This window comes from Juglans regia, chromosome 13, assembly GCF_001411555.2.
Source record: "Juglans regia cultivar Chandler chromosome 13, Walnut 2.0, whole genome shotgun sequence".
Lineage (NCBI taxonomy): Eukaryota > Viridiplantae > Streptophyta > Magnoliopsida > Fagales > Juglandaceae > Juglans > Juglans regia.
This window is the reverse complement of record NC_049913.1, coordinates 634,491-646,107: the sequence shown is the minus strand read 5'-3', so window position 1 is coordinate 646,107 and position 11,617 is coordinate 634,491. Positions and strand designations below refer to the sequence as shown.

At 33.9% G+C, this 11,617-nt stretch overlaps 2 protein-coding genes across 2 annotated transcripts; both read right to left on the bottom strand.

Annotated features, from left to right (window-relative positions):
• Positions 1-592: 592 nt before the first annotated feature.
• LOC108988950 (probable sodium/metabolite cotransporter BASS1, chloroplastic) lies at positions 593-5,505 on the bottom strand. The gene is made up of 7 exons (XM_018962374.2): positions 4,928-5,505; positions 4,075-4,215; positions 2,168-2,323; positions 1,935-2,056; positions 1,684-1,842; positions 1,132-1,192; positions 593-965 (listed from the first exon to the last, which is right to left on the bottom strand). The coding sequence occupies exons 1-7, from the start codon at positions 5,420-5,422 to the stop codon at positions 774-776; spliced, it is 1,326 nt and encodes a 441-aa protein (XP_018817919.1). The 5' UTR covers positions 5,423-5,505; the 3' UTR covers positions 593-773.
• Positions 5,506-8,265: 2,760 nt separating this feature from the next.
• LOC108988849 (protein DMP3-like) lies at positions 8,266-9,592 on the bottom strand. The gene has a single exon (XM_018962233.2). It carries the CDS (start codon positions 9,185-9,187, stop codon positions 8,498-8,500), a length of 690 nt encoding a protein of 229 aa, XP_018817778.1. The 5' UTR covers positions 9,188-9,592; the 3' UTR covers positions 8,266-8,497.
• Positions 9,593-11,617: the final 2,025 nt, after the last annotated feature.

The following is an 11,617-nucleotide window of genomic DNA, read 5'->3' as shown; positions in this document are numbered from 1 at the left end:
GAATTCTTTCACTTTTTATTTGTATCAAAAATGAAACTCACAAGATCTGTTCCGTTGCACGCATGCTCACTCTCCGTTTAAATTAAGAGATGAGATGTGTTAAAATAATTTATAAATAATAATAAAATTTATGAGTTAAAATTTATAAATAATAATAAAATATCTCCCAATCCAAACCGAGTTTAGGAGATAAAATGAAATCTTCGTTAGTAACTAGTTTTTTCACATTCTTTTGAAGGGTCAAAATGGCTAATATGCCATGCTCCCTTTTGTACAAGTAAGATGGAAGATTACAGACCATTTATTCTTGAAGAAGATAAAAGACAAGATTAAAAGGGAATTGAAATCCTCATGAGGTTTCTGCTCAATAGGCAATTGGGATTTATGAGCACAAGATTGTGCTGTTCTGCGAATTGGGTGGGATTTGCTTCCTTTTTATCAGTAATGGGTGGAATTGTACATAATACACAATGAGAAAGTCCAAAATAGTTGGGGCAGTATTTGGAATTAAAAAATAAAAAAAAAAACATATGCATGTGAAATTAGAGAATGTTTAGGTAGGTACTAGGAAGCTTCGTGAGCATTGCTGCCGTCATTAGAAGCGATTGATTTGGCATTCATCAAGAGGCTGCAAGTATTATCAGATAACATATCTGGCTTACAGTAAACTTTCATCATATGTTTAACTAGACCACTATCTTACTTGATTCATGGAGCACTACCTAAACATACTTATCTGATAATTAGGAAACTTAAAAATGGGGTCTCATTTGTCACAAGTTGTCGCTTTTAGTTTTTGTACTCTTCTCTGAATCCAAAGGATCCTTGTATCTCCAAAGGACTCCCAAACTGCTACCCATCACATTCATAACCACGGCAGAGATTGCCGGGGGTACAGCAACCATTGGTGAGGGGAAATGTGCCGCTGCCAAAACCACGCCTAACGAAGAATTTTGCATGCCAACCTGCAATGCAAGAGGGAGTGCCACATGGGAAGATTATCGATTGGTATCAAATATCATCTATTTACGCTTGTAGATGAAATGGAAGCATAGCATGATCTTAAACCTTGACATAATTTGCAGGGACCAAATGGAACTGAAAACCAAGATTTTAAATGCTTGCACATACCTCAATTGATATTGCTCTTCGCTCTGTTTCTTTAAACCCACAAATAGCTGCTGAAATATACCTGCAGAGAAAGACCCACATGATAGTATGTTATCATTGAGATACCACATGTAAACAATACTAACACAGAAAGTGCCAATTATAATTACCAGTAGTCTTTTCAATTAGCTATATCAGCTGAATATATGAGACAGTGAGGTAGTTGCAATCATAAAAAATTTCATAAAATCATATCTTTAAAAATTAAAGGAAAAGAAAGAAAGCATTTGTAAAGAAGAGGATAGAGATGTGTCATTAATATCAATCTATGAAGTCACAGGGATTGACTTTTTTCCCTTAGCCACTAACTGTAAAAAAAATTACAAATAACAAGAATGTGAAGCAAAGTACTAGTGTATGTTTCACCAAAAGTAAAAATTAAAAAAAAATAAAAAGAAAAAAGCGTATGTTTCAGTCATTATAGCCTGAAAGAAAGATATCCATCACCATCATCTTGAAGAGCAAGGTGTATATTGACAGACTGAAGACATCAGAACGAAAAGTAACACTTACCCAACCAAAAAACCAGCATAATGTAGTAATGCCACAGAAAGCATTACAGCCCCGAGTTCGCCAGAAAATAGCATTAAAGCACGCTGCAGTGGAGAAAGATCAGATGCCACCGATGTTCCAACCATTGACTTGAGCCGGACAAAGTTTTCAGAAAATACACTGCCCCCAAAATAGTATGGATATGAGTGAGAGAGAAAGATCATCTAGAATGGACCATCTTCAAAACAACTATAGAGTGTAAAAACCAGAACCTGCAAGCGAGCAGTGATGAAGCCAAAACAGCAAAAAGTGGAGCAAAAGGCATCACAATTTTCACCACTGCAGGAAACGCACTCTTAGCATAAGAACCCAACAGAGTAGGTACAACCACCACCTAGATAGGATAGAATAAAAACCACATCATCAACTGTAGATGATATCATATAAGCGAAGCTTATTCAGATCTAGTTCACCATCATGGATCGAAAAAAAATATCTACTTCACCTGCAGGGTGCTGATAGAGAGTTGAATAGCATCTACAGCAACATAAGTTCCAGCTAGTATCTTCGTCAAAAAAGGAGTGAGAAGTACCGCACCAAGAGTAGTGCATGACGTCATGACAATAGACAAAGGAACATCCCCTCGAGCAATTAAGGTCACCTGAAACACTAAACAAAAATAAAAGTAAATGGGAAATCTCATGAACTTCAATCCTTGTGTTCTAGATCCATATCTCAAGAATTCAGTTTAAATGTTCTGAAGTACTGTTCAAAGCACCCAAAACTTGGATTTCCCCACTTGTTTGCCTCCCTTACCCTATAAGAAACCCTAAATTCTCTAACTTTTACCTGCCTTTTCCCCCATAATTCCCTGGCCCCAGGCATTCCTAAACCTGAAAGTGGTTACCGTCCACAAAATCTTGCAACTTTTCAAGCTTCTTAAAGCCCTTCACACTTAGATCTTTCCTAGCCCAATTATTACTTCCTTCTCCCATTCTCCAGAACTCCAAAGCCACTGTCTTTTCTCAAATTAATTGTGGACAAACTTCCTGTACTACTGTCCTACATAAGATTTGGTGTCAAATCCATTTGTGCCATGTCAACGTGATGGAAGACCACCTTCTTCTCCAACATCATACTCCGTAAACGAACTGGATAAACATCATTTGTCTTCACGATGCATATGTTTGCCACAAAATATAGTGTTAATATCCCCAGGAAGAAGATATTTGAATCCCATTGCCAGATATGGAAATAGACAAGACTGGGTCCCAAAATCCAAATAGTAAGGACAAGCTTTTGTTGAGCTAAGCAAAGTATTGCTACACCCATTGAAAGCATGGGTACAAACATCTGTGAACTTTTTCCTGAAATGGACTACATAATGCCCAACAATAAAGGTTACAATCATGTATAACCTCTCACAGTTTGGTTTTGAACTTGCACAAGCATACTCATATTAATGTACTTCTCTAGCAGCTGAAGGTCAACCCTAACACAATGTCTAATTCGATGGTTTAAATTTTATTAAAAACACGTTTGTGCAAACATGTACTTGTTTAGCAACCGAGTCATAAAGAGTAGCACAAAAAAAGGTTGAAAACTCTTCAAGGGCAAAAAGTGCGGAAAAATCTTCTTAAATCTGATTCTGCGGCAGCGGATAATGTGGTAATCGAAGAGGTTTTTTATTCTCATCAAGTTGGAGGTTAGTCAAGGTGAGCCTAAAGTCCACCACAATCACAGGCAAGGGGTCTTTTCTGTTGACCGGTTTGGGTTGGTGACTCATAATTTACCACCTAACACATATTATTATTATTTATCCAGTGATTTTGCTAGCTCCAAGTTTTTATTGTAGTGCCAGTGTCCCCCAAAGAACCACCTGTAGGCCAAAAAACTAACAGTAAATACATACCTGGATAGTGGAAAAGTGCTAAGTTTGCTGAGGATTAAATTAAATAGCATTATTGCCGATTAACTAGCAAAGTAATGAAGCTAATCCTATGTGGCGGTGATAATGGCCTTTGAGGATTATATCTAGATTAGCTTTCACAATAGATAATAAAGCTTGCCCAAGACCTATTTTATCTCATGACCACTAAACCTCTATCTAAGCTGCAATCCATTGAGCTTTACAGGACTAAATTGACTTTCTTAATCATTCTATGGTGAGGTATATGCTCTTTGACATCACTAATTGTTACGCATCCTTCATGAGACACGAGGGCTGACAAGTTTTCTTGCCTCAAATTTCCTTCGAGACAAGTTTCTCTTGGGAGCTGGTAGAATGAAGTTTCGTTAAAAAAGATCGAGCATATCTTCCTCAATTAGGATATAAATAAAAACTCTACAAATGGGTTGACACATAAAGCTCAGTATAAAAGGAACAATGTAAGGGAAGAAAGCCAAGCATACCACATTGGACGCGGTCCCTCCAGGGCAACAACCAAGCAGTATCAAGCCAGCTGAAAGAGAAGGTGGAAGCCCCAGAATTTTGCTAATAATAAATGCAAATGATGGCATGATTGTATACTGAGCAACACAACCAAATAATATCTGAACCAAAATTTAAGTATAAGAATCTCGAGAACTGGAATATCACGTTTAAACAGATATCTATGGAAAAGACAGAAACAGTGCTTCAACAAAATCTCGAGAGGGCCAAAAGAAGATCAATGAAAGCCATTGATGAGAACATATAAAAAAGTTAGGTTGAATATGCCGTACAACCCTTGCGCTTGCCAATATTTCTAACGGCACCCCTACAGTTTTGAAAATTTTTCTAATCGAACCCCCTTAAAATTTCAATTCTCTAATCACTAAAAGTAGACCCCTGTTCCATTTCCGTGATCTGATCTATCAACGGAAGTTTTTATATTTCAACTATCCCAAGCGAAATGCAATATTGAGCAGAAAAGTAGCCAAAGAACTCATGAATAAAATCATAAACTTAATACAAGAAAACGATTGTCACCAAATTCAATTCAAAACCAAATTCCCGGGGAATTAATTTCTCCGAACTAATTAGAACTCGCAAAGGTTTGTGATAACTAATGTATTATTCCAAAGAATCGTCAAAACCCCATGCAAAGTGCTACTGAATGATACTGGCAAAAGTCATTCACACAGAGAATGCCAATATATAAGTTAGGTGCTACCATACATTTTCCAAACTTAAGCATACCCCATTCCTCAAATTTCACCAAAAACCCCAAATTCAAACATACCTCGAATATTTATAACCAGTTACTCCAAAATAAAAACTTACTGAAAGGGGCCTTTTCAAGAACAGACGAATCAAGTCCTCGAAATCCAAAGTGATACCCATTGCCAACATAATCAACCCAAGAGACAAGCTATATGAAGCTGGGCCCCTATTCACAAACCATGCAAAAGCAGATGGCTTAAAGCAAGCAACAAACCATCCAAAAATCACGTAGACGGGGTACAAACTTGCTGCAGTGGCTAAAAAGTTTTCCCATTTGGGTTTTGCTGGACCGACCGGTGAAAGTTCAGAATTTCCATCAACAGCTCTGATAACGGGTAACTTTCTGAATGCAGTATAAGACGAGTTTTCCCATCTGGGTTTCAACGGAGAGACAAGAAAATGGTCGGAATTTCTAAAAACAACTGCTACCGGGAGTAAATTTGTGAGCTTTGGTGATAAAGAAATAATGGGTGTTTTGGGTCTGATAATGGAAATACTTTGGCTGGTCTTTTGGGGCGAAGCGATGAAGGGTCCGTTTCTTAGAGAGACGAACATGGTTGATCGATGTTGGAAGCGGAAGTGAGTACGATGATGTTATAGATTTGAGTAGGCTTCAGAGACCTTTCAATATTTATACCTGCAGCACCATGTAAAGCTGACCGTTTGCATTATTGATCTTTGAGACCTTGGCCCGGACCCACGCTACCCATTTTGCACATTCCACGTCCCACCGTTGGCGTTGCTATCGCACGGCTCATGAAGTGAAAAGTTGAAATCGAGTCCGGCCTCTCAAACTGCGAATTATAATTAATTTAAGATAAGATACTTCAAATTTTTAAATTTTCAGCATGTTTATTATAAAAATAGTGAAGAAAAAAGTTGAATTGATCTTGAAGGCATTGACGTGAGGAATAGAAAAGACACTTATAAAATAAAATAATTATTTTGGTGCAAAGGAGAATTCACATTATTGGAAAAAAGGCTTTTAAAAAACAATAAACATAGATTACTAATTACAATTTAGTATAAATTTGTGTAGCAGATATCTATTTAAGCAAAGATAATCAAAAGCTGGCGAAATTAAGGGATACTGTCCCAAAGACAAGAAAGAGTGAGTAAATAAAAATTAGATATATATATATATATATGAAAATTTTATACACTATATTATCATTCTATTTTTATCTCATTAAGTATGATGTGATATATTTATCACCATTAAATGATCATTTATTACATATTTTTTTATCATCTAATGGTGATGAATGTGTCATATATTACTTAGTATGATTAAAATAGGATAAAAGTATGATGTATAACATTATTTATATATATATATATATATGAGTTTTGCTACTCATCATCCTCATACACTACACACTATACTTCTTTTATTTTTAAAATTTTAAAATTTTTCTTTCTTAAACTAATTGAATTTTTCTACTGATTATTTATATACCACGCATTTTGTAAGAGAAAAAAATGAAAAAAATATGGTATGCAGTGTGTGGGAATGATAAATAGAATTTATATATATATGTATATAAAAAATTCTACTCATCAACTAATATTCACTCACACACTTTATAATTATAATTTTTTTATATGATGTGGAGGTATTTTTTATAGAGTGAAATGTATGAAGTAATGAATAATAATTAATGGGAAAAATTTTCATGTGTGTGTAATTTTATCTTTTTTATATTGATATTTTCCACATGATTCCCAATACCCAGGTTGAAATAAATAAATCGTTTAAATATATTCATTGGGTTCATCCTAACATAAGATTCCGTCTTGAAATTCGTGTGTGATTTCTATTTTATTTTTTATGGGAATAGTCAGAGACAGTAAAGTAAAGTGAGTATTAAAATGTGAACAATGACAAAGCATTATTTAAAAAAAAAAATGCTACTCTAGCACTTATTCTTACTGTTTGGAGTTATCATTGTGATTTTTTATTTTATTTTATATCTTTTTTTATTTAGTGAATAATAAAGTATTTTTTAATAATATTATGATTTTTTTTATTTTTTTTTAAAATATTAAAAAATGTTAAAATATATATATAAAATAATAATATAACTAACGATATCTCTTAGCGGGAGCTAGGAACGATAGTTGTAGAGCCACCCTTATTTAAAAAAAAACTGTTATTTACATAAAGTGATTATATAAAATAAATTTATAAATTAATATGATTTTATGAAATCTATTAAATCTATTTTATAATAAAAGTAACTTTGTAATTTGACGTAATCGATAATATATCAAATTACATTAATTTATGAATTTATTTTTATATAATTCTCATGTGTTTATTATTCAAAATAGTTGGTGGCATTTTGTGCACAAAGATTGATTTATTGCTAGTTAATAGTTAAGAACAGTAGCTATTCATTTTTATTTTTTTTCCTGTTAAAAACTGAAGCAAACTGCGAAGATAAATTTGTGACTCTGAAATTGTATTTACTTTCACCCATAATAAAAAGCTTTACATAAATAACCATTTAACAAACTATTATATCCTAGTTATTGTTGGATAACTTGGATTAGTTCATTAAAACTAGCAAAATTGCTACGTAAATTTATTGATCTAATCGTATAATTAACGTCTAAATTGTTAGTATTATCTAGTCAAGCACCTGAGCTGGAAATTGAAGGAATTTTTTTCAATTATTTGAACATTACTGGAAATATTTTTTCAATAATAGTAGATGAAATACTGAAAAACGGAAAAGTTTATATATATATCACAAAAGATGAAATGTTTTTTCTTGCAAGAGACTGGAAAATATATATTTGAGAATTAACTGAAGAGGTTTTAAATTTTAATACCAAAGATATTTGAATAAATTTAATTAGAAAACATTGGTTCAACTTTTATACAAGGAATAGAATATTAATTATAAAAGAATTTTAACAAATAAATTAACTACGATGATCACTTTAACATTTTAATATTTTAATTTGCTCCCGTGTAGCCGGAAGAAATCAAAGGTTAAAGAATTAACAAGATAATTTGAAATAGTTTATAAATAATAATAAAATTATTAATTAAAATTAGATAAGATAATATAAAATCATCTCATATCTATATTCAAACCGTGACGGGAATACATCAAGATGCAGATAAATGCTAGCCAATGGTTAATATTTTGATTATTATTATTTATCATTATTATCAGATGAATAAAAACTTATTTTTTATCTATTTATTAACCAGTTGATGTATGTCAAATCGTTGGTGAAAATAAATGATGAAAGTATCAATATATATATAGTCATGTGGTTTTTGTTTTTTACACGTAACACATGATTTTCTCTTTCCATTAATTAACAGTTTCAGCATGGAGATAATCTTGATGTCATGGCTGGTTGAAATTAAGTCAATGCCGAAAAAATAATACAAGCTGCAAACTTGGTGAGGGTTGCGAGGCTTCAAAACACGTGTGAAGTACTGTAGAAGTCATACAAGTCATTGGCAGTGCTCTTCAAAATTAAAGGGGAAAAAGTAGAAGAAGACAGCCATCTCTTACAACCTATGTTTCAAAAAAGTAAAACAACCAAGAAATTAAGAAAAGCAAGGTAGATGATGAAAAAGCTGCTGGTTGCAATGAAATGACATAATTATTTGCCTGGCGTGACAGGGTATCCAATGCCATGCCTTCTGGTGGGGAAGACCACAAACAGCAGGCTGCAAATCAGCCCAACACCCACTGGAACAATGTCCAAAACCTCCTCAGTCTCATGCCCCGGCTTTGGATAAAGGCACTGCAACACGTTCTTATCCCTCAAAGCTACTGCTCCGAACACCAGAACTGATAACACAGCATGAACCCAATCAATGAATCTTATTTTATAGTTGCTCAAATCCGGCAAGCCTGATGGATTGGAAGGGCCTGGATAGTCAAACAGCCACATCCCTTTGAAGGTCGCAAGGCCGTGGTAGACTTGCCCGTCCGATGTCTTCACCGTGTCCGTGAAGCTCGCGAGGAAGCATGAGACGGCGAGGATGACAAGGAGGATGATCGTCATGGGGCGAGTGGCGGAGTCGCAAGCACTGTTTTGGGTGAAGACGGGGATGAGAAGTTGGAATGCTAGGAGGGTGCCTGTGGGTAGGAGCTTGGCTAGGTTGGCTGTGCCTTCTAAGGTTTGGGAGATGGCACGTTGTGAGAAAGATTTTTGGCGTAGTAGAGGGGCTTTAATTGGGGTGTCGGGATCGGTGTCGGAGGAGGGAGGTGACGGGATCGGCGGTGCGGATTTGTCAGCAGTGGATGATTGATTTTTGGATGTGGATCTTGGTCTAAGGTTAGACATATTTGGGTATCAGGGAAAAAGATCTGTTGGGAATGAAAAGAAGACGAATTTAAAAGATCTCCGAAGTCGTGATCAGAAAATGGGGGTTTGTTGGTGGTGGTAGAAAGCATGCCCGTCTGATGTGAGAGTCTGTAGTAATTGAAGGAACGGGCTAGCTGAGAAAGAACTTGGAGTCATTTGTGGTGAATTGTAGGCTGTAGCTACAGAAAGTACTGATGGCTAGCGGCCTGTTAATTGGGAGGATTAGGATAAGAGAGGCTGACTTTCGAAGCCGAGAGTGGGACTTGTCAATTTCGTTATCGTTATCTCGGAAGAAGTGAATGAGTCGTTTCCGGCTTCAAGTTTCCGATAATTTTATGACTAAAATAATAAAGCCGACGACTTCAATATTGTTCAATCGTGGCTGATTGGAAAGTACAGTTTTGCACTTGCGTGACGATAATGTGAAGAATATATATGATAGCACTGATGCTTCTATATATATATATATATATATATATTGTATACATACCTCGAATTTTGCAGCTATATTGACAAGTCATGTACACCATACCATAGTGCATGTAGATCCTTGTTCTTCACGCATGCATGCAGCAGGCTCGTGCTTTGGGTGCTCCAAAATTAAGCACCAGATAGCTAAAAATATTCACTCATATATATATATATATATATAAGCTCCTAGAAATTCATGGCATGAAGCATCGAAATTAAGTAGGCTGCAGCTAGCTAGCTAGCTTAGATGAGATTGGAGAGTGCTGGATATATAATCCAAAGTACCATATAGATCAGACAAGATTTTTATAATCAAGCAAGCGATTCATGAGTATTTCGTGCCCAAGGTAGGACAACTTAACCCATGCGATCAAACTGCGAACAGCCATATTTTATGCATGCTTTGGTGGAACAGTTGAGACCACGTTGTGTATATTATATATTGCCTCGGCATCATGCACTTAACTACATATAGTTATAATTTTACTTATATTTTTACTTTAATTACAATATTATTTTGTTAAATTTTTTTTAAATTTTAAATTTTATGATTTTCAACATTGATAAGTGGAGAAGTAAAATTTTTATAAATTTTTATTAAATATATTTAACATTTTTAACATTCTATTCTAACTAAATGAAAGACGCGACGTTTCAGGCTTCGTTTGGTTGATGAACTCCTCTCAATTCATTTCAACTCATCATTACAATTTTTTTAAATTTCAATACAAAATATAATAAACAATTTAACTTTTTCAAATCCTAAAATAATAATAATATTAAAAAATAATATTTTAACAATATTTTATCATCTCAACTCAATTCATTTCAATATCTAAACACAACTTCAGTATTTCGTGCGAATTAGGTACGTACGTAGGACAAACCCATGCATGTACTTAAAACTGCAAATTAATTGCCATATTTTCTTTTCTTTTCCTTTTGATCTATGAGCCAAATTTGCCACACTTTTCAAGAGTGTCCACCAAAACCCAATGATCTTTTTGAGATTCTTTCTTCTTTTTTCCAATAGTGAAAGCAGGTTTGGTCTCCCTTTCCAGTTTCAACGTGCGATTATGAACGTTGGATATGTATATATGTACGCTAGCTTCCATGATGCATATATGTCATCAGAAAATGTGCCCTGGTAAATATCCTGGAAATCTCCTCCATTAATCCAATATTATACATATGATTTAAGTACTAAGATCATTAATGGAAAGACAATGATCGACGTGCGTGTTTAAGTACTTTTGAGAGCTTAAAATAAAAAATGATAATCATGTGCATATATATATATATATGAGTTTGTTAATTGCATATTCATTTTCTAAGTAGATCAGGATCATCTCTGTGAGGATTTGATTAAGGTTAGATTTGAATAGTGAGTTGATATGAAATCATCAGTTGAAATGAAGTTGAATATATAATATATTGTTAGAATTTTATTTTTTAATATTATTATTATTTTGAGATTTGAAAAAGTTGAATTGTTTATTATATTTTGTGTGTAAATTTAAAAAAGTTATAATAATTAGATGAGATAAGTTGAGATCAACTCTAAATTCAAACGAGGCCTAACTTAATTTCAAACTGATCATAAATTAAATGGTTATAAAATTGACCAAACCATAGCTTGATGCGTCAATATTGTGACGTTGATCTCTACCGCCAGATCCGATTGATTGAATTTTGGTGCACTGCAAGATCATAATATTGCAGATATACCTACGTACATGCAATATTAGTCTTGATCGAGCTTAATTCCTATATATATATATATAATGATTCAGATTAATGATGGGAAAAAGTATATATATTATATTATATTTAAGTATATAGTTGGTGGCAGAATAATTCACCTATTCGGGAATAATATATATATATATATATATATATATATATATATATATATATATATAGAACCTGCAAGCAATA

Excerpts from the sequence above, each read along its gene's own strand:
- LOC108988950 (XM_018962374.2), bottom strand. The coding sequence starts at position 5,422 with ATGTTCGTCTCTCTAAGAAACGGACCCTTCATCGCTTCGCCCCAAAAG. Across the intron at positions 2,324-4,074 it reads GAGGGACCGCGTCCAATGTG|GTGACCTTAATTGCTCGAGG; the intron begins GTATGCTTGGCT and ends TTAGTGTTTCAG. Across the intron at positions 2,057-2,167 it reads TCTCTATCAGCACCCTGCAG|GTGGTGGTTGTACCTACTCT; the intron begins GTGAAGTAGATA and ends TATCCTATCTAG.
- LOC108988849 (XM_018962233.2), bottom strand. The coding sequence starts at position 9,187 with ATGTCTAACCTTAGACCAAGATCCACATCCAAAAATCAATCATCCACT.